Raw genomic sequence first — 26803 nt, 5'->3', positions numbered from 1 at the left:
GAGCATGGTCAGACCTTGGCCATGGGAGGACAGGAGGTCCCTGAGCATGGTCAGACCTTGGCCATGGGAGGACAGGAGGTCCCTGAGCATGGTCAGACCTTGGCCATGGGAGGACAGGAGGTCCCTGAGCATGGTCAGACCTTGGCCATGGGAGGACAAGAGGTCCCAGAGCATGGTCAGTCCTTGGCCATGGGAGGACAGGAGGTCCCTGAGCATGGTCAGACCTTGGCCATGGGAGGACAAGAGGTCCCTGAGCATGGTCAGACCTTGGCCATGGGAGGACAGGAGGTCCCTGAGCATGGTCAGACCTTGGCCATGGGAGGACAGGAGGTCCCTGAGCATGGTCAGACCTTGGCCATGGGAGGACAGGAGGTCCCTGAGCATGGTCAGACCTTGGCCATGGGAGGACAGGAGGTCCCTGAGCATGGTCAGACCTTGGCCATGGGAGGACAAGAGGTCCCTGAGCATGGTCAGACCTTGGCCATGGGAGGACAAGAGGTCCCTGAGCATGGTCAGACCTTGGCCATGGGAGGACAAGAGGTCCCTGAGCATGGTCAGACCTTGACCATGGGAGGACAAGAGGTCCCTGAGCATGGTCAGACCTTGGCCATGGGAGGACAAGAGGTCCCTGAGCATGGTCAGACCTTGGCCATGGGAGGACAGGAGGTCCCTGAGCATGGTCAGACCTTGGCCATGGGAGGACAAGAGCTCCCTGAGCATGGTCAGTCCTTGGCCATGGGAGGACAGGAGGTCCCTGAGCATGGTCAGACCTTGGCCATGGGAGGACAGGAGGTCCCTGAGCATGGTCAGACCTTGGCCATGGGAGGACAGGAGGTCCCTGAGCATGGTCAGACCTTGGCCATGGGAGGACAAGAGGTCCCTGAGCATGGTCAGACCTTGGCCATGGGAGGACAAGAGGTCCCTGAGCATGGTCAGACCTTGGCCATGGGAGGACAAGAGGTCCCTGAGCATGGTCAGACCTTGACCATGGGAGGACAAGAGGTCCCTGAGCATGGTCAGACCTTGGCCATGGGAGGACAAGAGGTCCCTGAGCATGGTCAGACCTTGGCCATGGGAGGACAGGAGGTCCCTGAGCATGGTCAGACCTTGGCCATGGGAGGACAAGAGCTCCCTGAGCATGGTCAGTCCTTGGCCATGGGAGGACAGGAGGTCCCTGAGCATGGTCAGACCTTGGCCATGGGAGGACAGGAGGTCCCAGAGCATAGGCAGCCACACAGCAGCAGCTAACGTGTCTGTGGGCACGAGCATCACAGCCTGGACTGCTTCCATGTCAGGCATGGCTGCAGATAAAACCTGCCCTTGACAGCTTTCCTGACAGCTTCCAGCAAGTCCCTACATGGTTATTGACAGGAGATCTCATCTGCTAGGCAGGCAGCTGCAGAGAGATGGGGATGACAGCTCCTCTTCTGCTGCTGCCAGTACCCAGTAAAAGGCACTCTCCTGGAGAGCAGCAAAACCTTCCAGCTCAGCTTTTCTCCCTGAGCATCTCACAGGATGCTGGAGTGGTTCATATTGGGAGGGACCTCAAAGCTCATCCAGTTCCAAACCCCTGCCATGGAGAGGTTCATCTCCCACCAGCCCAGGTTGCTCAAGGCCTCATCCAGCCTGGTCTTGACCACCTCCAGGGAGGGAGCAGCCACAACCTCCCTGGGCAACCTGTCCCAGTGTCTCCCCATCCTGACTGTCAAGAATTTCTTCTCAATCTCCAGTCTCAGTCTCCCCTCTTCCAGCTCAAAGCCATTGCCCCTCATCCTAGCACTCTGAGCCCTGGTCAAAAGCTCTCCTGCAGCACCCTTCAGGTACTGGAAGGCTGCTCTAAAGTCTCCCTGGAGCCTTCTCTTCTCCAGGCTGAAGAGCCCCAACTCCCTCAGCCTGCCCCCATAGGGGAGGTTCTCCACCCTCTGATCATCTTGGTGGCCTCCTCTGGATCTGCTGCAGCAGTTCCAGGTTCATCATCTGGAAAGGTTTGTGACCTCCCATGTGCCTCAGGGGCTGGGTGATTTCAGTGTAAGCTCTCCATGAGAGCAGGGCTCCCTCCCACCATGCTGCCCTGCAGCTTCCAGGTGCCTGCAAGAATACCAAGACCCTGAGGCTACCACTGCCTGCAGGACACATGGCTGATCCTCCCCACAGTGCCACCACCAAGGTAGGCACAGGCTGCACCACTCATGTCACTGCTCTCCTGATAGGTCTTCTCTGCACAAACCCACCTCAGATCCAGCCTCCAGAGGCACCAGCAGGAGGATGTGGACCCAATTGTCCTCTCCAGTCCAATCCTTTAAGGACAGGTTGCCACCACAGATGTGCTGAGGGCCATGCTCTGGTAGTGACCTGGCAGTGCTGGGTGAGCAGCTGGACTTGGTGATCTTCGAGGTCTTTGCCAGCCAAAACCACTCTGTGATCCCCCCACATCCCAAGCAAGCAAGAGCAGAGCTTTTCAGCTGCAGGGCTGAGGCCATGTGCAGGCTGGCAGAAGGAAGGGCTGGGCTCCAGAAGAGCCAGGGAAGCACCAGAAGGTGCTGGGATGGAGCAAAGCAGAGACATCTTCATCCCACAGGAACTGGCACCGGATGGCAGCGCCAGCAGGAGCAGGGAGCATGTGCCCTGGCACAAGGGGCAGATGGCTCACCACAAGAGCTGGAGAAGTTAATTAGCAAGCCAAAAGGAAGCAGCAAGCTGCAGCAAGGCTGAGAAGATCTGAGCATGCACCAGAGCCAGGGCATCCCAAAAGTGTGGGAGATGTGAGGAGGGATTGGGGTCCTGCTCTCCAAGGCAGGGCCTGGGCAAGAGGGTGTTGGCATCTTCAGGAAGGTCCTGGCTCAGTGGACACATCTAGAGGAAGGGAAGGCAGCTGCTCACCCCACCCCAACCTGGGCAGGCAGAGCTTGGTGATATCCCATACAAAGGGACTGCCCAGCAGCAGTGTCCCTTCCCACCACAGATAGGCCCAGAGAGAAGAAACTTGAAGGGGCTGAGGATGTTCAGGTGGTACAAACAGCATCTTCACTCCTGCTACTGCTGCCAGCTCCTTCCTGCCAGCCCACACTTGCCCAAAGCTCACTCCAGGGAAGATCCCAGACTTGGGGAAGTGGAGCAACCCTCTCTACACCCTGCTCCAAGGGTCAGCTTGGGGGTCTGAACATCATTTCAAGAGGAAATAGCCTGAAATTGTGCCAGGGGAGGGTTAGGTTGGAGATGAGGAACAATTTCTTTGCTGCAAGAGTGGTCAGGGACTGGAACAGGCTGCCCAGGGAGGTGGTGGAGTCCCCATCCCTGGAGCTGTTCAGGAAACCTGTGGCCATGGCACTTGGGGACATGGTGGGTGTTGGTCTCTGCTCAACCTAGCCTCAGGTAATAGAAGAAGAAGAAGAAATTGCCTGAAATTGTGCCAGGGGAGGGTTAGGTTGGACATGAGGAACAATTTCCTTGTTGCAAGAGAGGTCAGGGATTGGAACAGGCTGCCCAGGGAGGTGGTGGAGTTCCCATCCCTGGAGGTGTTGAAGAAACCTGTGGCCATGGCACTTGGGGCCATGGTTTGAGGGCCATGGTGGTGTTGGGTTGATGGTTGGACTGGATGATCTTGGAGGGCTTTTCCAATCCAACCAATGCTTCTCACATCCTGTCTCTCCCACCACCTGGATGATCACCCCCTGGGCAGTGTCTTGCTCTAGGTGGCAGTGATACTTGCTCAGGACAAAGACACAGCTCTGCAGCTTTCCAGGAAAGGAAGAGCCCAAGGCAGAGATGAAATGACTCTGCCTCCAGCAAACAGAGCATGGAGGAGGCTCAGGCATGATGAGAGCAGGACAGGAAGCCTCTGCTAGAGCTGCAAAGGGTGGAGGAATGAAATGCAAACCTCGAACAAAGCTGCCTTGGCCTCTTCCCTTCCTAGAGCACCTCTGATATTTATTAATGGCTCCTGATTGGATGACCTTTAGCAGGAGAATGTGAAGAAGGTCATTTTAATGAGGATTTTGTCTACAATTTAAATAATTATGCACTCCACTAATAGCTCTGACTATAATTAGGTTGGCATTACCTAAACCTGAGCTCAGCTCCTGAAGACCTCGCTGTGTTTCAGAGAGCTTCTGCTGGCGCTGCCTCCTGGCGAGCAGGAGAGGATGGAGTGGCAGAGCTTGGCACAGCCAGGAGCAGAGCTTAACACTGCCACTGGTGGGCTTGGGCTGGTCCCCCTCTCCAGTGCAGCCCACCAGTTGTCACTGCAAGCTGGGGAGAATCTTTTCAGCAGCACCTTCAGTTTGAAGTTCTGCTCCGCTGAGACTCCCCCTGCAGAGCTGGGGCCAGCTCTGGAGTCCTCAGCACAGAGAGGGAGCTGTCAGAGCAGGGCCAGAAGAGGTCACAGCAATGATGAAAGGGGGAAGGCCTCTGCTGTGAGGCCAGGCTGAGAGAGTTGGGGTTGTTCAGCCTGGAGAAGGCTGCAGGGAGACCTTGTTGACACCTTTCAGTGCTTAGAGGAAAGCTGAGGACAGACTTTGAGCAGGGCCTGCTGTGACAGGACAAGGGGTGCTGGTTTGAACTAAAAGAGGGAATCATAGAATCAACAAGGTTGGAGAAGACCTCAAAGATCATCAAGTCCAACCTGTCACCCAACACCTCAGGACTACTAAACCATGGCATCAAGTGCCACATCCAATCCCCTCCTGAACACCTCCAGGGATGGGGATTCCACCACCTCCCTGGGCAGCACATTTCAATGGCCAACAACTCTCTCTGGGAAGAACTTTCTCCTCACCTCCAGCCTAAACTTCCCTTGGTGCAGCTTGAGACTGTGACCTCTTGTTCTGGTGCTGCTTGCCTGGGAGAAGAGACCAACCCCCTCCTGGCTACAACCTCCCTTCAGGTAGCTGTAGACAGCAAGAAGGTCTCCCCTGAGCCTCCTCTTCTCCAGGCTAAGCAACCCCAGCTCCCTCAGCCTCTCCTCACAGGGCTGTGCTCCAGGCCTCTCCCCAGCCTCATTGACCTTCTCTGGACACCTTCAAGAGTCTCAATGTCCTTCTTAACCTGAGGGGCCCAGAACTGGACACAGGACTCCAGGTGTGGCCTAACCAGTGCTGAGTACAGGGCACAATGACTTCCCTGCTCCTGCTGGAGATTCAGACTGGAGAGAAGGAAAAAATGTTTTACCCCTGAGGGTAGTGAGCCCCTGGTCCAGGCTGTCCAGGGATGCCCCATCCCTGGAACCACTGATGGCCAGGTTGTTTGGGGGCTCTGAGCAACCTCCTCTAGTTGCTGACTGCAGGATGAACTTTAAAGGTCCCTTCCCACCCAAGCCACTCTGGGATTCCATCCCACTGACAGCACACCAGGTGAAAGCTGTGATGAAGCTCAGAGCTTCTGGAGGAACACAGCATGGGAACAAGCAGCTCATTGTCATCAACACTTCTGAGCTCAGCACCACACACGTTCAGAGCAGGTTAGAGGAGCCAAAGGTGAGCACATCACTGCCCTCATCTCAGCAGCCCTGTGTGGCAGCCACAATGCACTCAGCAATGCCACAGCTCCAAACACAGCCTCCCCAGGAGATCTTCAGCCAGCAAAAGGAATCAGAATTCATCCTGGCATGGCTTTAGAGCAATCCAGCATGAGAGCAGCCCCGGTGTCTTCAGCACTGCTCAGCTTCATTCTCTACTGCAAGAAGCAATTAATTTTTCTGCCTGAGAGAGCCTATCATGGCTGGGTAATTAGTGCTCCTCTCCTGGATGGAAGATTGCTCCTCAGAAGGCTTTGCAAGGTTAAACACAGAGACACTCTCCTCCTCAAGGAGGTTCAAACACAACCAGGTCAAAGAGAAAACAGCTCCAGAGCTGGTCAGTGCTGACAGAGATGGACTTAGGCTTTTCAGTGCCCTCCAGTTCTGCTGTGGGAAAGGTCCTCCCCCACCAGGGTTATCTGCACAAGAATCCACCCCACAGAGCACTTCAAACACTGACTTAACTTCATGGAGTGAATCCCAGGCTGGTTCAAATCATGCAGTTGCAGTATGGGCTGGGTGGGAAGGGACCTTTCAAGCTCATCCAGTCCAACCCCCTGTAGTCAGCAGGGACATCCCCAACTAGAGCAGGTTGCTCAGAGCCCCAGACAACATGACCTGTAGTGGTTCCAGGGATGGGGCATCTACCACCTCTCTGGGCTACCTGGGACAGGCTCTCACCACCCTCAATGTCACAAATGTCTTCCTTCTCTCTAGTCTGAATCTCCCTCTTTTGGTTCAAGTCATCATCCCTTGTCATAGATGTATGGTCAGGAGTTAAGGGTGTTGGATCTCACAGCAGAGCAGCACTGTAGACTGAATAAGTAGCTAGCACTGCTCAGATGTTTGAAATGAAGCATTCATACCTGAAGGGAGGTTGTAGCCAGGAGGGAGTTGGTCTCTTCTCCCAGGCAAGCAGCACCAGAACAAGAGGACACAGTCTCAAGCTGTGCCAGGGGAAGTTTAGGCTCAAGGTGAGGAGAAAGTTCTTCCCAGAGAGAGTTGTTAGCCATTGGAATGTGCTGCCCAGGGAGGTGGTGGAGTCACCATCCCTGGAGGTGTTCAAGAGGGGATTGCATGTGGCACTTGGTGCCATGGTTTAGTAGCCATGAGGTGCTGGGTGACAGGTTGGGCTTGATGATCTCTGGGGTCTCTTCCAACCTTATTGATTCTATGATCCATGGGCACCATAAGCCCTTCCCAGTTACAAAATGTTTTTCTCCTTGATTTCCAAGTAACTCTGCAGCCCTCCAAGAGCCTGAGACCAAGGAGCAAAGTGAGAGCAGTTTCTCCTTTTAATGTATTTTTCTGCCTGGGCTCCACAAACAGCATAGCAGAGTGGAGCAGCTCTGGGGATGAAACCAGCAGCCAGCTGGCATGAAAAGCTCCAGCTCAGGCTGGGATCTGGCTGGAACTGCAGCATCTCCCCTTTGCAGCCCCAGCTAGAGCCTCCCCACCAGCTCTGTGCTGCCCCTGCAGATGCCATCTCCTCTTCCCTCTCCAGCTCTGCACAGTCCACACAAGGTTTAAACAAACCACATCCATTCAGCTCCTCTTTCTGCAGGAAAGGGGAAAGGAAAAGGCAGCTCCCAGAGTGCTGCACCAGCTGAGAGATGCCCAGCTACAGCCATCACAACCTTCATGTGACCAGCACTGGGCACAGTCTCAGCTGCCTCTGGACTCACACCACAGGCAGCACCAGCCACAGAGCAGAGGAGCTCTCCAGCTTTGCATCAGCTCAAAGTGAAGCCCCAGGCCTCATCCCCAGCAGCCACAGCATCCCTGGCTGCTGAAGGAGTTTGCTGTCTCCTCATGCCAAGCTCCTGAAGGTTTATCCTGCTGTAAGAAGCTTGACTGCCAGTGCAGAAGGAACAAAGCCTGTCCCAGTCACACCAGTGCCTGCCCCAGTGCACCCACCCCCCCCCAGTCACAGCCCAGCTGATGGCTTTGCAGGGGGACAAACCAGAGGGGCTGCCAGAGAGAGAGAGAGACAAAAAAATATCAGCTACAGAAGGGCCTTTTTTTCACTCCCTGCTTGAAGTCCTCAGCATCTGCATCCCTCTCTTCATTTGCAGAAATCATGTATTAAAAATTAATTAGCACCAGCTGGGCAGCTTCACCCATCTGTTGCTGAGCCCCAGCAAGGATCTCACCCAGCAGGGACACCAGCAACAGAGGATCCCATCCAGGGCTCCTCACATGCCCTGGTTACAAGTGGTGCCTCTTCAAATGCAACAGCTGAGGTGGAATTTAGACCTTTCCCTGCCCAGGGGCTGTTCACAGTAACCTACAGCCCAGAGGAGGCACAAGGGTGAGACCTGCTGCTGAGGGACCAAGGGGCTTCTTGCTGCTCCATGCCCATCCCAGTTTGTACAGGGCTGGTGAGAAGCCATAAGAAAAGCATCACAAGCACCTTCAGCCAAAGCCCTGCAGAAACAAGCAAAGCCTCTCCTGATACCTGCTGCCTCTCTTGCCAGCTGCTACCCAGATGATGAGCAAGGATGAGGAAGTGGTGACTGGATGGGCAGGATGCCCAGTGCCCAAGCAACACTCTGGAGGTGGCATCTGGATCATGGCCATCCCTGCTCTCCTGCTGCCAAACCTCATTTTCTTTCAGCAAGGTTAAGTGGTTTCAGGGTTTTATCTCCCTCTGCCTTGGAGAAGAGAGGGCTCCATGAGGCCTTCTGGTGGCTTTTCAGCACTTAAAGGGGCTGAGCAGAAAGCTGGGGACAGACTTTTGAGCAGGACCTGTTGTGACAGGACAAGAGGTCATGGTATGAAACTGAAAGAGGGAGATGGAGACTGGAGAGAAGGAACATTTTGCACTGAGGGTGGTGAGAGCCCGGCCCAGGGTGCCCAGAGAGGTGGGAGATGCCCCATCCCTGGAGCCACTGCAGGGCAGGCTGTCTGGGGGCTCTGAGCAACCTGCTCTAGTTGCAGGTGTCTCTGCTGACTGCAGGGGGGTTGGACTGGATGAGCTTGAAAGGTCCCTTCCCACCCAAAGCATGTGATGAGGAAGCAAAGAGTGCTGTCCCCAAAGTGCAGACCCTTCTCAGCAGCTGGGGAAGCACCACAGGCCCTGCTTTGCTTGCTTTCACCACCTCTTCAGAGTCAGGCTTGCAAAACCCAGGCAGATTTCTCAGCTCCAAACCAGGCATGCACCAAACCCAGCACACTCCTGGAGGAGGAGGAGGAGAAAGCAGAGCAAAGGGGCAGGCAGCCAGATGAGCTCTGGGCAAAGGAGGTCGGAGTGAGGTGTAGGTTGGGCTCTTCTCCCTAGTCTCAGGTGATAGAAGGGCAGGAAATGGCCTGAAATTGTACCAGGGGAGGGTTAGGCTGGAGATGAGGAACAATTTCTTTGCTGCAAGAGTGGTCAGGGACTGGAACAGGCTGCCCAGGGAGGTGGTAGAGTCCCCATCCCTTGAGGGGTTCAGAAAATGTATGGCCATGGCACTTGGGGACATGGTTCAGTGGCCATGGAGCTGTTGATGGCTGGAGTGGACAATCTTGAAGGCTTTTCCAACCCAAACAACTCTGTGATGCTATGATCCCAGATGACCATGACCCACACTTAGCCCTGGCCCTCCACACCCTCCCACAGTCTGTCCTCTCTAGGGGCAGAGGCAGCCCCTACCCAATGCTGCAGACAGAGGGTGCTGACCCTGCTGTGAGCCTCCCCCTGCTGCAGAAGCTCCCCTTTGTGTCCAGTTCTGGGCTCCTCAATTTAAGAAGGATATTGAGACACCTGAACATGTCCAGAGAAGGGCAACAAAGCTGGGGAGGGGTCTGGGGCACAGCCCTGTGAGGAGAGGCTGAGGGAGCTGGGGTTGCTTAGCCTGGAGAAGGGGAGGCTCAGGGGAGACCTTCTTGCTGTCTGCAGCTACCTGAAGGGAGGTTGTAGCTAGGTGGGGGTTGGTCTCTTCTCCCAGGCAAGCAGCACCAGAACAAGAGGACACAGTCTCAAGCTGTGCCAGGGGAAGCTTAGGCTCAAGGTGAGGAGAAAGTTCTTCCCAGAGAGAGTTGTTGGCCATTGGAATGTGCTGCCCAGGGAGGTGGTGGAGTCCCCATCCCTGGAGGTGTTCAAGAGGGGATTGGATGTGACACTTGAAGCCATGGTTTAGTTGTCAGGGGGTGTTGGGTGTTAGGTAATAGGTTGGACTTGGTGGTCTCTGAGGTCTTTTCCAACCTGCTTGATTCTGTGATTCTATTTCACCCCAGCACAGCCCAGTTCCGGGCAGGGGCAGGGCGGCTGACGGCTTGTCTTCATCATCCACCTTCAGCTTCTGCCTGCTCCCACCACTTCTATTTTTAAGGTGAGAGTTGTGGTGCTCTGCTGTTCCCCCAATTCCATCCCTTCTCTCCTGGCAGCTCCCCAGATTAACCAGTTTCCATGGGAAAACACAAAACCTGCCAGACAGACCTGGAAGGAGCTGGCAGAACCACGCTGAGGAGCCTGAGCCAGCTCCACTGCTCCAGCTCCCCCCATCCACCCCCAGAGCCCAGGATCCACTGGGAAATCCACTCCAGGGACTGACTTAGAGCATTTGGGTGGCTTTCTGGTTTTTAAAGAGTGGCCAAAGGTCACACCTGATCTGATATCCCCCAGGAATGTTGTTGTCACAGAATCCCAGCACGGTGGAGGTTGGAAGGGAGCTGTGGGCATCACCCAGTGCAAGCCTTCTGCTCAAGCAGGGGCACCCACAGCAGCTTGCCAGGATCACAATGGCCAGGTGGGGCTGGAAGCTCTCCAGACAAGGAGACTCCACAGCCTCTCTGGGCAGCCTGCTCCAGGGCCTCAGCACCCTCACACCAAAGAAGTTTCTCCTCCTAGGTTCCAGTTTGTTCACCTCTTGTCCTGTCACTGGGCACCACTGACAAGAGCCTGCTGCCATCCTCCTGACACCCACCCTCTGAGATCCCCCCCTCAGTCTTCTCCAGGCTAAAAAGCCCCGAGTCCCTCAGCCTTTCTTCACAAGAGAGATGTTCCAGTCCCCTCAGCATCTTGGCAGCCCTCTGCCCATCTCCAAGCTGCTGTGGAGCAGAGAGATGGAGATAATGTTTGCCTCGGGCTGTGCCTTCGCGCAGGATGTGGGACCAGGTACTTACATCGGAGGCAGGACCTTTATCAGCACCAGGGCAGGAGAAGGTGACGAACTCATGGCACCTCTTGTGCACCACGAAGCAGCAAACTGCAGAGAGAAGACAGAGAGGGTGTCAGGGGCACGTGAAGGGACTGGCACCAGGTCAGCCCAGAGCATGGGGAAACGAGCAGCTGAGATCTGCCTGGTTTCTGAGGGCAGACACCAGCACTCAAGAGGGTTAGAGTGGACCTGGGGCAGATTTTCTACCCTGTAGAACATAGAATCATCAAGGTTGGAAAAGCCTTAGAGATCACTGCACTGCTTAGGCCACACCTGGAGTCCTGTGTCCAGCTCTGGGCCTCTCAGTTTAGAAAAGATGTTGAGGTGCTGGAAGGTGTCCAGAGAAGGGCAACAAAGCTGGGGAGGGGTCTGGAGCACAGCCCTGTGAGGAGAGGCTGAGGGAGCTGGGGTTGCTTAGCCTGGAGAAGAGGAGGCTCAGGGGAGACCTTCTTGCTCTCTACAACTACCTGAAGGGAGGTTGTAGCCAGGAGGGGGTTGGTCTCTTCTCCCAGGCAATCAGCACCAGAACAAGAGGACACAGTCTCAAGCTGTGCCAGGGGAGGTTTAGGCTGGAGGTGAGGAAGAAGTTCTTCCCAGAAAGAGAGATTGCCCATTGGAATGTGCTGCCCAGGGAGGTGGTGGAGTCACCATCCCTGGAGGTGTTTAGGAAGAGACTGGATGGGTGCTTGGTGTCATGGTTTAGTTGATCAGATGGTGCTGGGTGATAGGTTGGACTCGATGATCTTAAAGGTCTCTTCTAACCTGGATAATTCTATTCTATTCCATTCTATTCTATTCTATTCTGCTCTATCCTATCCTATCCTATCCTATCCTATCCTATCCTATCCTATCCTATCCTATCCTATCCTATCCTATCATTGAGTCCAATCATCATCCCAGCACCCCCATGGCCACTAAACCCTGTCCCCAGGTGCCATGGCCACAGGTTTCTTGAACACCTCCAGGGATGGGGACTCCACCACCATCCTCCCCAGGCAGCCTGTTCCAATGATCACCAACCAGAGCAGGCACTGCAGGAAAACTAAGGAGGAGGAAAACGTTGAGGTGGCGTCAAAGGCAGGCTGGGAACCCTTCTGTTCACTTTGAGCTCCCTGTCACTCCCAGCACCTCACACTGTGAGGTCACCACCACGTGTAAAGAGAGGCAGAATCTGGCATCAGTGGGTATCAGAGCTGAGAAGTGCATGTGGCCAAAAACAGAAGCTGGGAACAGGTGGGCAACGTTCCTCCCACACCTCTGCTTCCCTTCAGCAGCTCCACAGCCTCCATTTCCCAGGCCAGAAGACATGCATGTCTTCTCCTCACACAGGCAGGGTGATGACAAAGGCACCCTTCTGGGCACACTGCAGGAAAACTGATCCCAACGTGGTGCTGCCCAGAATTTGCTGTGTGAGCATCCAGAGCTAACCCCACATCTCCTCACCCACCAGGCCCAGCATGACCTGAAGCCACCAACATGACCTGAAGCCACCAACAGCACCTTTGCAGGCTGTGCAGTCAAAGAGCTGCACTTCCAGGCTATGTTTCCCCCCAAATACCAAAGCAGCACTGAATCAACCAGGTTGGAAGAGACCTCCAAGATCATCAAGTCCAACCAATCGCCCAACCCTAACTAACCAAGCACCTTAATTTCAGTGGCAGACCTTAAAAAGGCCACTTGGTGCTGCAGATAAACTTCAACTGATGGCCCAGGTCCTTCTCTGAGGGTCTCAGCCCCCCTCATCTTGCAGCTGGAGGTGGCACTGCTGCTGGGGTGTCCCAGGTCTGGGGAACAGAGGCACCACCTTGCGCCCCTGGATGTCAGCCCTTCCAGGTCCAACCATTCTCCTCCCTTACATCCACATCATGCCCAGCCCAAGGGATAGCATCTTGACTCCAAGGCAACACCACATATGAAAGGGGTCAGAGAACCACAGAATGGGTTGGGTTGGAAGGGACCTCAAAGCTCATCCAGTTCCAACCCCCTGCCATGGGCAGGGATACCTCCCACTAGCCCAGGTTGCTCAAGGCCTCATCCAGCCTGGCCTTGAACACCTCTGGGTGGGGGCATCTTCAGCTTCACCAGGCAAGCTGTCCACATGGGAGTGAAGTGAAGCCACCAAGTGCTGGTTTTGTGAACAAAGCCAAGCTGGGTAGTGGCTGCACTTCACCTGCAGGAACCCTGGGCACCAAACTCAGCTTGTCTCAGAGCTCTCTTACTTGCCACATCCCTTTCCCAAGAGCTGCAGGGACACTAAATGGAAGCACCTAGAAGATGAAGCTGCTCAGCCTGCTGGGGGCCAGAGAAACCAAGCACATCAAATGAACCAAGCAGTGGAAAAATCATAGAGTCACAGAATGGTTTGGCTTGGAAGGGACCTCAAAGCTCATCCAGTTCCAACCCCACTGCCGTGGGCAGGGACACCTCCCACCAGCCCCAGCTTGCTCAAGGCATCATCCAGCCTGGCCTTGAACACCTCTAGGGAGGGAGCATCCACAACCTCCCTGGGCAAGCTGTCCCAGTGTCTCCCCACTCTCCCTGTCAAGAATTTCTTCCTCCTCTCCAGTCTCAGTCTCTGTGGCACCCAGGCTAAAGACGCAGCAGCTTTCAGAGCCTCACTGCCAGATCTTTTCTGAGGAGCAAGGGAAAAAAACAACCAAGTGACATTTGCCTTTAAATCCCTGATCCCCTCCCTGTGCCCTGCTGCATCCAGCTTGAAATTTGTTTTCTTTTTCACATTTGTCACCACGAGAAACACCAAACCCCCAAGGTCTGCAAGGCATCAACGCTGCCAAGCTCTCTCTCCTGGCAGAACCTCTCAGTTGCTTTTCTGAGCCTCACAAACAAACAAACAAACATTTCCAGGGTCTGGGGTTTTTTTTTTGGTTCACTGTTTCTGTCGTTTGCCTACAGAGACAGAAGCATCTGGGGAGCAGGAAGGAAGAAATTAGAACTCTTATTAGCAAAGATTTGTCCTGAAGTGTGTGCAGGAACTCGGAGAGGCTCCCGGGGCGCAGGCTCGGGGGAAGGCTTTCAGGCTGCTGGCAGCATCTGGGCTGTGCTGAGAGGGTCCCAGAGGAGCCAGAACGATTTTGGTCCAACAGGAGAAACAGGGCTGCTGCCAGGCTGAGCTTCCTCAGGCCATTCCTCCGTGCCACATAGGAGAAGGTTGCTGGATGCAAAGGGAAGGGAAGGCAAAGCAGCTCCTCTGGTGCTTCCCCAGCTCCTGAGAAGCTTTTGCACTTTGGGGGCAGTGAGGTTTGTTCCCAGAACTAAACCATGGCCCCATCCTGTTCAATATCTTTATTGATGGTCTGGATGAGGGGATGGAGTCAGTCATCTGTAAATTTGCAGATGACACCAAGCTGGGAGCAGGTGTTGATCAGTTAGAGGGAAGAAGGGCTCTGCAGAGGGATCTCAACTGGCTGGACAGATGGGCAGAGGCCAACAGGATGGCATTCAACAAGTCCAAGTGCCAGGTGCTGCACTTTGGCCACAGCAACCCCATGCAGTGCTACAGGCTGGGGTCAGCGTGGCTGGAGAGCTGCCAAACAGAGAGGGACCTGGGGGTGCTGATTGACAGCCAGCTGAACATGAGCCAGCAGTGTGCCCAGGTGGCCAAGGCGGCCAATGGCATCCTGGCCTGCATCAGGAATAGTGTGGCCAGCAGGAGCAGGGAGGTCATTGTATCCCTGTACACAGCACTGGTTAGGCCACACCTTGAGTACTGTGTCCAGTTCTGGGCCCCTCAGGTTAAGAAGGACATTGAACATGTCCAGAGAAGGGCAACAAAGCTGGGGAGGGGTTTGGAGCACAGCCCTGTGAGGAGAGGCTGAGGGAGCTGGGGTTGCTTAGCCTGGAGAAGAGGAGGCTCAGGGGAGACCTTCTTGCTCTCTACAACTCCCTGAAGGGAGGTTGTAGCCAGGAGGGAGCTGGTCTCTTCTCCCAGGCAAGCAGCACCAGAACAAGAAGACACAGTCTCAAGCTGTGCCAGGGGAAGTTTAGGCTGGAGGTGAGGAGAAAGTTCTTCCCAGAGAGAGCTGTTGGCCATTGGGATGTGCTGCCCAGGGAGGTGGTGGAGTCACCGTCCCTGGAGGTGTTCAAGAGGGGATTGGATGTGGCACTTGGTGCCATGGTGTAGTAGTCCTGAGGTGTTGGGTGACAGGTTGGACTTGATGATCTCTGAGGTCTTTTCCAACCTGTTTGATTCTATGATCCTATGATCTCTCCTCCCATCATTAATCCAGTGTGCTATCCTGGGAAGAGATTGTTGGTTTCCACCATGCCAAGCAGGAGCCAGGTGTGGGATCTCCAGGAGCACAACACCAGGACAGGGATCAGGTCTGCTAGGAGCTCATCTGGGCTCCTGGCTCTTCAGCATTTCCAGCCTGTGTCTTTGCCAGTTCAGAAACTGCAGCACAAGCAGCAGCTTCCCCAGGTCATTAATTGGTTAATTTGTAAATCTGATTACATGGGCAATAAAGTGAATCAAACCCTGCTGCTGAGCTGCAAATGTCCTGAGTCATTTCTACCCCACAAACCCCACACAGTAACCTTTACCACTCATCACTGCACAAGGGCTGAACAGCTGCTGGCCCTAAACTCTTCTTCAGAGTTATCTCCACTGTCTGGGGAGACTTCTCTCTCCTGGAGCAAGAGAAGGACACAAAACCCTGTGAAGGACAAGAGACAGAGCCCTGGAGGTCACTGGCTCTCCACAGGCTGAAGAGGCTTGCTGGAAGACACCTTTCCAACAGCAGCCCCAGCAGAGCTTCTCAGATCTGGGAAGATTTGCACCAAGCCATCAGAGCAGGGTCAGGCACCTTCAGTCCTCATTGTCTTGATGTCCTTTTGGCAAGAAAGGTTGGGTTTTAGAGCTCCTGGAGCTCTGAAAGGTTGGGTTTCAGAGCTAAGAAACCAAACGAGCTCCCCAGAAGCAGGGTAGTTGCAGAGCCTAGGAACTGGCCCTGTTGTGAAGGATGAAAAGACAGAAATGCTGATGGTTGTCCAGGGAGGTGGCTGAAGGCCTGTCCCTGGAGGTGTTTAAGACCAGGCTGGATGAGGCTCTGAGCCTGATCTAGTGTGGGGTGTCCCTGCCCATGGCAGGGGGGTTGGAACTAGATGATCCTTGTGGTCCCTTCCAACCCTGACTGATACTGTGATACTATGGTACTATGAAATACACACATGGACACTTGAAGGTGCCTTGGGCTCAACCTCCGCTCAAAACTCCTCCAGGAAAACCATCAAGCAGCTCCCCAAAGAGCTCCCAGAACCTGCCAAGCAGAAAAACCTCCTCAGAACACCTTCCACACATGGCAGAGCACACATCCAGCTGCACCTCCAGCCCTGGCAGGGACCTCCCGCGGCCACGAGGGCTGCCGGAGCAGCTCAGCAGCAGGCAGAGCATCCATCAGCTGCAGGCTGCTGACAGCCAGCCAAGCCAGGCTGCTGAAGGCAGGGAAATGGGCCAGCAGAGCAGAGCTTTACCCAACAGCAGTTGTATCTTCCCATGTTTTGGAACACCACCACAAATGACTGCAGCAGACAGAAGCCCTGGGCGAGCCCTCAGTGATGGCAGGAAGGACAAAGCCAGCTCTGGAGTGGAAATCCTGCTGCAAGAAGCTGGGGGGAGGGAAGTTCCCTGAGTCAGGCTGCTGGGGGTGACCCTGCTCCTGAATGGACAAGAGGAGCTCCAGAGGTCTCTTCCAAGCCACACCACGATGGGATCTGGGACTGCTGAGGACTTTTGTCACTGAATGTTCATCTTGGAGATGAATCCTCTCCAGCCCTGCCTGCCTCACTTTGCTCTGTGTGTGTCCTGCTGGAGGGCAAGGTCTCAGCACGACACCTGGACCCCAGCAGCTGACCTGGGAGGTCAACAGGACAGAACAGATACCAAAATTCTCAGTGAAAGTACAAAGAGAGGAGAGAGCACAACATTGACCAGAGTGGCACTGGAGGAGAGCAGGAGGCTCCAGGATGCTGAAGCAGCTCTGGGAGCAGGCAGGCAGGTTCTAAGGAACATGGGGGTGAGCTGATGGGGACAGACATCATCTGGAATACTGAGTCCAGCTCTGGAGTCCTCAGCACAGGATAGACAGGGACCTTTGGGAGGGGGGGCAGAGAGACCATGGCGCTGCTGTGAGGGCTGGAAGCCCTCTGCTGCAAGGCCAGGCTGAGAGAGTTGGGGTTGTTCAGCCTGGAGAAGGCTCCAGGGAGACCTTCTGGTGGCTTTTCAGTGCTGAAAGGGGTTGGGCAGAAAGCTGGGGACAGACTTTTGAGGATCTATTGTGACAGGACAAGAGGTCATGGTTTGAAACTGAAAGAGGGAGATTCAAACTGGAGAGAAGGAACATTTAGCACTGAGGGTGGTGAGAGCCTGGCACAGGGTGCCCAAAGAGGTGAGAGCTGCCCCATCCCTGGAACCACTGCAGGTCAGGTTGTTTGGGGATCTGAGCATGGCCCCCCCTACTCCTGCCCACCCCACACAGGAGCAGCCCCAGCCTGGGTGCTGAAGACCATCCATATGAGGAGGTTTCATGGCTGATGGCCCATCTAATCAACTAAACCATGGCACCAAGCACCCCATCCAGGCTCTTCCTAAACACCTCCAGGGATGGGGACTCCACCACCTCCCTGGGCAGCACATTCCCATGGCCAATCTCTCTTGTTGGGAAGAACTTCTTCCTAACATCCAGCCTAAACCTCCCTGGCACAGTTTGAGAGTGTGTCCTCTTGTTCTGGTGCTGCTTGCCTGGGAGAAGAGACCAACCCCCACCTGGCTACAACCTCCCTTCAGGGAGTTCTAGACAGCAAGAAGGTCTCCCCTGAGCCTCCTCTTCTCCAGGCTAAGCAACCCCAGCTCCCTCAGCCTCTCCTCACAGGGCTGTGCTCCAGACCACTCCCCAGCTTTGTTGCCCTTCTCTGGACACCTTCCAGCACCTCAACATCTTTCCTAAACTGAGGGGCCCAGAGCTGGGCACAGGACTCGAGGTGTGGCCTCACCAGTGCTGAGTACAGGGAGGTTGGAGAGTGCAGGGTGGATGGACAAGATGAGCTCTGAGGGTGCCTTCCAGCCCAGTGCAGCCTGTGAGTTGGTGGTTCCAGACTGGGAAGCCCTGCAGAGAGCTTCCCCAGCAGCAGGGCTCCCCTCGCCTGCTCCGTCCCCGTTCAGAGCTCTCCCAGCAGCAGACAGCTGGGCAGGCTGCCCAAACACAACAATGCTGCAAGATTTGCTCTCAGCATACAAAATCCTCCCCGGCCCAGTGCCTTCTGCCCAGGAAAAGCCCTTAAGCAAAGCTCTAAGCTCCTTAGAGTGGCATCAGGCTGCCCGCGGAGCCAGCCCGAGGGCTGCGCCGGCACTGCCAGGAACGCGGAAGCCCTGCGGAGCCTCAGGGCTGCTGATTTGTTTGCAGACTGCAAACGTTGGAGGCTGCAGAGCCCATCCTGGACACCACCACACAGCAGCAGACCCAAGAGCTGGAGCTGCATCTCTGCCTGTGCTGAGACACCTTTCTGCCTGACACAGCGGCCAGTGCTGCTCAGACTGGGAGACCGTATTGCACTCTACAACTCCCTGAAGGGAGGTTGTAGCCAGGAGGGGGTTGGTCTCTTCCCCGGGCAACCAGCACCAGAACAAGAGGACACAGTCTCAAGCTGTGCCAGGGGAAGTTTAAGCTAGAGGTGAGGAGAAAGTTCTTCACAGAAAGAGAGATTGGCTGCTGGAATGTGCTGCCCAGGGAGGTGGTGGAGTCCCCATCCCTGGAGGTGTTCAAGAGGGGATTGGATGTGGCACTTGGTGCCATGGTTTAGTAGTCCTGAGGTGTTGGGTGACAGGTTGGACTTGATGATCCTTGAGGTCTTTTCCAACCTTATTGATTCTGTGATTCTGTGTTCCTTTCCTGAAGCTGTTCAAGACCAAGTTGGATGAGGCCTTGGAGCAACCTGGGCTGGTGGGAGGTGTCCCTGCCCATGGCAGGGGGCTTGGAACTGGATGAGCTTTGAGGTCCCTTCCAACCCAACACATTCTATCAACCCATGAAAGCACCACATCTCCATGTGGCCCATCAAAGCCAGATGAGCCCCAAAGCTGCCTCCAAGCCACACAAGCTCTGTGCCACCTACCTGTGGCCCTGGCACCAGCCTAGAGCTGAGGGTTTAGACATGCCAGGGGAGCACAAACCTGCATGGCCTGGGCAAGCCAAGCCCAGCTGGCTGGAGATGCTCCATACCTTCCTGCCCCCTGCATGCCGTCGGCTGGGGGCCCCCCACAGGAGCTCTGATTAACCTCATCTCCCACACAGAACCTCTTAGCTGGCAGGAAGGTGCCAGGCCTCCTCCAAACCCAGGCTCTGTGACAAATGGCTTCCTGCAGGACTGAACCCTGCCTAGCAACTCCCTGCTGCAGAACATGCTGCTCCCTTCCAGTTGATCTCCATTTGTGGCTCTAATTTCATTGCCTGAACTCCTTGTCCTGATGTTCTGAAGAAGGGGCTCATCAATTTTGCCTGAGTCCTTCATGAAATGAATAATTCAAGGAAGTCATCTCCAGAGCCTCCCCCTGAGTACATCCACAGATTCACAGACTGCATTGGGTTGGAAGGGACCCTCAAAGGTCATCTTGTCTGACCCCCCTGCACTCAGCAGGGACACTTCCAACTGGATCAGGCTGCCCAGGGTCACATCAAGGATGATCTTGAATGTCTCCAGGGATGGAGCCTCAACCACATCCCTGGGCAGCCTGTTCCAGTGTCTCACCACCCTCATTGTGCAGAACTCCCTCCTGATGCCCAACCTAAATCTGCCCTGCTCCACTTTCAAACCAATGACCCTTGCCCTATCCCCACAGGCCCTTCCAACCAGTCCCTCCCCAGCCTTCCTGTAGGATCCCTTCAGATATCAAAATGCACCTCTAAGGTCTCCCTGGAGCCTTCCCTAGGCTGAACAGTCCCAGCTTTCTCACCCTGTTCCCACAGGGGAGGTGCTCCAGCCCTCTGATCATCTTGGTGGCCCAGGACACCAGTCCCCACTGCATGGAAGCCCTTAGTCCACCTCCACCAAGCAAGGTCTGGAGGCACCAGGAACAGTCTGAGCTACGGTACATGAAAGAAGGCAGACAGATGGGAGAGCTAAGAGACAGAAGGAGGTTCAAGAAAGGTTCATCTCAAAAAAAAAATAAACCATCAAACCCCAGGAGGAGTTAAAGCCTCCCCAGAGAGCTGCCAGAGAGATGCTTTAGCAGATGGCTCCAAGATCATGGGAGCTCCAAGATTATTTGGAGCACATCTCCGTGCGTAGCTGCTCCCATACTACCTGTACAGATTCTCCTTTGGATTCCACTTCTAAAAGAACAAGAGAATCATGAAACAGCCTGGAATTTGGATTAGCCAACCCAAAATAACCCCTCCCCCCCTCCCTCCCCCCCCAAAAAAAGGGAGGATTTAATTTGTTCTTAATAAAGGAGCTTTGTGCTGCTCCACCTCCGCTGGACAAACCCCCATGGGGTCAGCTGCATTGGCCAGGCTTTGTCCCAGCCAACAGCTGCCCACCACTTTCCAGCCCCACAGGAGAAAACCACAACTATTATTATTGGGTTTTTTACACCAAACAAAGGCAATGAAGCACAAGAATCAGAAAATAAGGGAGGAGGGGTGGGGGGGGGAGGAAAAAAAGGTTTCCAGGAAGGGAGGTCCTGAATTTCTGACAGCTCTTTGCAGCGTTTTAATCGCTTGCAGCGCAGAGAGAGAGAGGCTGAGCTGAAATTTGGGCCCTCTGGATTTAATCCCCAGCTTGGCTGAAGAGCTTGCTGGAGTGCTTGGAGCACAGCAGACAACTTCAGCTCCTCAGCAGGCTCCAGAGGTTTTCCTGTTGGCAGCGCCAGAGGGCTGCAGCACACCCAGCCCCGCTCTGCGCTGGGATGTTCGGGGTGTCCCCTGCAGAAAGGCACCGGGGAGCAGGCCGGGCTGAAGCACTGCTCCTGTGTCTGAGTCTGCTCTGAGGACAGAGCCAGAGACTCAAACCCCTGCCCTCACCCACACAGGATCAGGCCCTGCCATGGGTTCCGTGAGCTATCCCCAACCAAGCAGCCCCTTGGTTGATGCCATTTCCCCTTTCCATAGGCAGAGGAGGATGATCCTGCTCCCCCTGGTCCCCAGCACCACAGGAAGGATGGAGCCTTCCAGGCAAGGAGCAAAGATCCAGGGAAGAGGCATCTGAAGGGCTGGAATCCTCTCTTCTGTGCAACTCCTGCTGGGGAAGGGGCAAACTGAAACATCCTCATTTCTTTGGGCTCCTCACCTGCCCAGCCACCTGACACCAGCTCCAGGCTTTCCAGCTCACATCTCCCAGTTCTGCAAGCAAATCGAGCCCTTGCTGTCCTGCTTGCATGCTCTTTGGGAAGTGAAGAGGGACAACCTGTGCCTGAAGACATCCAGGATCCCTCAGGGAAGACCTAGGGTCCATCTCCCAAAGCCCCCAAGCAGCACCCACTGCTCTGCACATCCACAGCAGGGCTGGTGGCTATTTCCAGAGACACCCAGACATGAATTTTGCATCAGCTGAGCCTCAGCCCGGACCTTAAATACTTCATCAGCAGCTCCTGGCCGAGCTGGAACAGAGATTCACTTTCAGACTGAATAATTTAACCCCCTGCATGCTCCTGGCTGGTGCCACACACGAAGTGGCAGCTGTGGCTCTGCCAGCTGTGCCAGCAGGAACCAGCAGCATCTTGGTGAGCCCCACTGAGCCCCTCAGCCCCAACTGCACAGCCAGAGCACCAAGGGTGGCGCAAGCTAGAGACACTTCTCAGCAGCACTGGGCAGCAGAGCCCAGCTGGCAAGCAGGCTCTGGCACAGGCAGGACTTGCTCCAGAGCTGGGCAGAAGTCCTGGCTGTGCTAGCCCAGCTTTACCCCATCCCTGCTCCCTTCACAAAGCACAAGTCTGAGGGCTGCTCAGGAACGTTCCTCTGTCCCTGGTGCCCCAGGATGGGAAGCAAAATGCATCCAGTTGCTAAGCACAGGAGCTGAGCTGCTCCTCACACTGGCTTTCTTGGAAGGCTCCTGTAGATTCCACCATCATTATCTCCTCCCCTCTCTCCTCCTGCACTTCATGGATGACTGAGCCTTGCAGCTCCTGCTGTCTCCATGCTCTGCTGCTCATCCACGTTCCCACAGCATCTCCCAAACACAGCTCAGCGTGGCAGCACCTGCCTGATTTCCCAGACAAGGCTGGCTCAGATGCAGCCACCCAGCCCTTCCCCTCATCCAGCAGAGAAGATTCACATGGCCACCCTCCATGGCCCCCATGCTCACTTTCAGTTAGTTATCTCTGCCCCCTCCTCACAAGCCAGACAGGACTTGGCTGCTCTAGGAGCTCCTCCACTTTCTCACACTCGAGGGCCAGGTGAACTCAGAACATCCTAACAAAGGTTTTGCCTCAACCTTTGGTCCTCAGGAGCATGAGGATGTGATGGGTGAAGGAGTTCAAGCACCACTCAGCTGTCCAGGGTCCCCATGTTGCAGTTCTGGCCCCCAGCAAGGTCCCTGGATGTCACACCAGGGTCAGCAAAGTCCCTAGATGGTGGCAGCAGGACCCAGCACTCCCCCCTGGCATTGCATCTGTGCCCCTGGAGCAGCTGACTTTTCCACATACTCCAGTTCCACCTCCTGAGAGGTGCTTGAGGTTCAGATCCCTCCAACACAGCAGTAAATCAGAACAGTGAAACTCCAGCAATAGAAAGAGCAAAACATTTGGGTTGGAAGAAATCTTTAAGGCTCATCAAGTCCAACTGTGAACCCAGCACTGCCAGGTCACCACTAAATCATGGCTCTCAGCAACACATCTCCAGGGCTTTGAAAGCCCTCCAGGGATGGGGACTCCAGCACTGCCCTGGGCAGCCTGGGACAGGATTTGACAACCCTTTTGGGGAAGAAATTGCTCCTCATGCCTAACATAAACTTGAGGTCATTTATTCCTGTCCTGTCCCTTGTTCCTTGGGAGAAGAGCCCAACCCCCTCCTGGCTCCAGCCTCCTGTCAGGGAGGTGTAGAGAGCAATGAGGTTTCCCCTCAGCCTCCTCTTCTCCAGGCTGAACAACCCAAGTCCCCTCAGCTGCTCCTCACCAGCCCTGCTCTCCAGACCCTTCCCCAGCTTTGCTGTCCTTCTCTGGACCTGCTGCAGCCCCTCAATCCTTTTCTGAGTGAGGGGCCTGAAATTGCACCCAGAGCTGGAGGTGTGGCCTCCCCAGTGCCCAGCCCAGGGCCCAAGCCCTTCCACTAATTACAGACCCCATAAGTACAAAAGCAGGAGGACAACACAGCCTCACTGCCCCCTTGGCAGTTGCAGGACAGAGATGTTGAGTCAGATGCAGCAGGGCTGTCCCTTCCTCCCGGGGCCGCTGGATTGCCTGGATCCCAGCCCAGCAGCTCGGGAACATCACCATCCATGGCCAAGCCTCATCAGCAGAGTTCTGGTGCTAGAGCCTGGGGGCACAACTGGCACTTGTGACTCCTCAAGGTGTGACCCTGTCAACAGCCACCAGACAAACCCAGCGTTGCAAGTGTCTACCAGCCAGGAGCAGCCCTCTGCAGCTGGGCTGAAGAGCAGGGAGAGGAAGGCTCCTCTGCTGCTCCCTTCTGACAGAAGATCTTTAAGATTCCTTCCTTTCTGCTTTGAAAGGGGTTCAACGTTTGAGCCCAACCCCACATGCAGAGGAGGATCCTGGCACAAACCCCCAGAGCATCCAAAAATCCCCCAAACAGTCTGCAGCTTTTACACCAAGTAGCACAAACGATCTGAGAACATCCACTGCATGACAATGAGCCTTTGGAGGCCAGGGGGGTGAGGAACATCCATCATCCTCCGCAGAAAAGGTGTGGGAGGGGAAGGGACAATGACAGCTTCAGAGCTGGGCTGGGGAAGGATCTTCATTCTGCCACCACATGTGCCTGAGGAACACCCTGAGCTGCAGACAGGCTGCCAGGCATGGGAGGGCTGCAAGGGACTGGGGGTCTTCCAGGGAGCAGGAGGTGGACAGGGCTGCAAGGGACTGAGGGTCTTCCAGGGAGCAGGAGGTGGACAGGGCTGCAAGGGACTGAGGGTCTTCCAGGGAGCAGGAGGTGGACAGGGCTGCAAGGGACTGAGGGTCTTCCAGGGAGCAGGAGGTGGACAGGGCTGCAAGGCATGGGGGGGCTGCCAAAAGCATGAGGGGTGCCATGGCTTGTGCAGCTTCTGCAGCTCTTGCAGGCACAGGGTTCTCTGGACGTGGCAGAGGGTGGCTCCCTCCACCCAGGACACAGCCAAAGTCCGGCTCCTGCTTCATCTCCAAAAGGTCTCCGAAGCTGCTTTGGAGCAGCGAGCAGAGCCCAGCAGCAGCTCCACCCCCAGCATCCAAAGCCATGCCGTAAGGAATCGCGCCCTGCAGGCAGGGCTGGTCACACAGGCTTACGGCCAAGTCCCACCACGAAGCTATGAAGAGGCCCTGGCAGAGCTGCCCCGCTGCGGGACCCTCTGCAGAGAGGCTGCCGGCAGCCAGCAGCGCTGCAAGCCCCAGCGCCGGCCCGGGGGGGGCAGACCCCAGCGGAACCATCCGCCCGCCGCCAGCCCCTCCTGGGGCACGGCTCAGCCCTTCGGAGGCAGGAGAAGGAAGCCAGCAATGCCCTTGCCTGCAGGAAGCAGGCAGGAGCTGCAGCCACCTTTCTTCTGGGCCCTTTCCCCCGGTGCCAGGTGCCGCAGCTGAGACCCACGCACGGGGAAGGGCCCCGGCCGTGACGCTGCCCACGCAGCAGCCCCGATTCAATGGAGGGAGCCGTGCTGTTCCCTCACCTCTCATTGGCAGCCAGGTGACAACCCCAGCTGCTCATTTCTCCAGTTGGAATTTGTTCCTTGCCACCTTAGCATCTCCTCCAAGCTGGGTTTGAACAGCTCCAATTACGAGCCTCGTGATGGCGCCTGCGGAGAAGTTCACAATGGGAGGATGGCACCAGCCTGGAGCAGGAGGGTCCCAGCTCCTGGTCCCAGCTCCAGGGCTATGGAGCCATCTTGAGATGGGAATAGAATAGAATAGACTAGACTAGAATAGAATAGAATAGAATAGAATAGAATAGATCAGATCAGGTTGGAAAAGACCTTTGAGATTATCAGGTCCAACCTGTCACCCAACACCATCTAATCAACTTAAACCATGGCACCAAGCACCCCATCCAGTCTCTTCCTAAACACCTCCAGGGATGGGGACTCCACCACCTCCCTGGGCAGCACATTCCCATGGCCAACAACTCTCTCTGGGAAGAACTTTCTCCTCACCTCCAGCCTAAACCTCCCCTGGCATAGCTTGAGACTGTGTCCTCTTGTTCTGGTGCTGCTTGCCTAGGAGAAGAGACCAACCCCCACCTGGCTACAACCTCCCTTCAGGTAGTTGTAGAGAGCAAGAAGGTCTCCCCTGAGCCTCCTCTTCTCCAGGCTAAGCAACCCCAGCTCCCTCAGCCTCTCCTCACAGGGCTGAGGCAAGCAGGGACAGTGACACTTCAGCAGCTGTCCTGGGGATTGCTGTGGACAACCTTTGGAGCAGGGCCTGTTGTGACAAGACAAAGGGTGATGGCCTGAACAAATAGAGGGAGATTCAGAGTGGACAAAAGGGAGAAATCTTTCACACTGAGGGTGGTGAGACCCTGCCCCAGGGTGCCCAGAGAGGTGGGAGATGCCCCATCCCTGGAACCATTGCAGGTCAGGCTGCCTGGGGCTCAGAGCAACCTGCTCTAGTTGGGGATATCCCTGCTGGCTGCAGGGGATTGGACTGGATGAGCTTTAAAGGTCCCTGGATGACCTTTAAAGGTCCCTTCCCACCCAAGCCTGTCAGTGAGTCTATGGCTGCAGGCAGTGGAGGAAGAGCAGCCAGGTGCTGGCCAAGGCTGGGCAGATGAGAAGCTTTGAGGTGCAGGACTGAGGGACAAACTCAGTTTCTACCTTAGGCTGGCATGGGCAGGCAGCATGGGGGAAACTGATGCACTCCTCTGAGCCTGGCAGGGCCTGGGTCCCCGGGGACAGCGCTGGGGGCAGCCTGGTGCCTGCAGCCAGCTCTGTTCCACACACCCCCACAACAGCTTCAAGAGCTGTGCCAGCCCCCCAACACCACCTTCAGCATCTCCACCAGCGCGAGAGGCAGAATGAGCTCTGTGTGATTAATCAAGGCCCCGAGGGAGCAGATTAAACCATGCTGGCAATTAGTTCTGGATTCCTCTGAAGATGGTGGAAAGCTGCAGCAGAACCAGGGGGGGTGGGGGGTGGGGGGAGCACTGAATCCTCCCCCCAGCCGTGGGCTGGTTCCACAACCCCACTGCTCTCTCTTCCACCTCACCACGCTGATGTGGTCACTTGCAGGTGGGCTCCACTGAAAGGGAAACACACAGAAAGGCGGCTGGGAAAGATGCAAACCCACCCCACCGAGCCTGCACATGGCCAGGGAAGATCATTAAAGCCCTGGCAGCCTCCTCTAGCGCTGCTGACCTGGTAATTTAACACTGTAATTGAAACGCCTGGGCAGGGCTCCGGAGAGCAGCCCTGCAGGAGCTGCCCTGCCACAGACCCAGGCAAGCACCAGAGTGATCACCCACCACCAGCAGCCCACTCCTAGAGCCCCAGAAGAGGGCTGCTGGCTGGCTTTGAAGGCATTCCTTGTGTAACTGCATTAATCCCACCCGAGGAAGATAAAGACCAAAGCCATCATCATACCGCCTGGTTAAAGCTGGACTTTGTCACTCATCTCCAAGACAAAGAGGGGAACTTTGCTCCCATTCTCCTCCTTGCATCCCTCTTCCTTAGATTTTAACACCCTGAACGTTGCCCTACTTCCAAAAGCAGAGACAGGAGTGAGGATTAAGTAGTGATGCCCAGACAGTGCCATCTTCTCCTCCAAAAAAGCCCCAGGAGGCTTCTGGCATAGATCAGTCTGGGAAGGACCCTGCAGCATGTGAACAGTTCATGGTGCACACATCATCTCCTCTCTTCCACTGCTGTGTGCCTGCATCCCACCACCTCCCAATTTGTTCCACCGTGCCCTGATCATCATAGAACCAGTCAGGGCTGGAAGGGACCACAAGGATCAGCTAGTTCCAAGCCCCCTGCCATGGGCAGGGACACCTCACACTTGATC

The 26803-nt window shown here is 55.6% G+C and overlaps 1 protein-coding gene across 2 annotated transcripts in view; it reads right to left on the bottom strand.

The window, feature by feature from the left end:
- PRKCB (protein kinase C beta) overlaps window positions 1–26803 on the bottom strand; it is a 123106-nt gene that overhangs the window by 54395 nt on the left and 41908 nt on the right. For both annotated transcript variants that reach the window (XM_054180544.1, XM_054180545.1), the window contains exon 3: window positions 10619–10701. In XM_054180544.1, coding sequence (XP_054036519.1) covers window positions 10619–10701 — 83 coding nt within the window. The remainder of the gene's footprint in view (window positions 1–10618; window positions 10702–26803) is intronic.

The sequence above is a fragment of the Dryobates pubescens genome, chromosome 4 (assembly GCF_014839835.1).
Source record: "Dryobates pubescens isolate bDryPub1 chromosome 4, bDryPub1.pri, whole genome shotgun sequence".
NCBI classification, from domain to species: domain Eukaryota; kingdom Metazoa; phylum Chordata; class Aves; order Piciformes; family Picidae; genus Dryobates; species Dryobates pubescens.
Note: the sequence above shows the minus strand (reverse complement) of the source record. Positions and strands in the feature narration are given on the sequence as shown.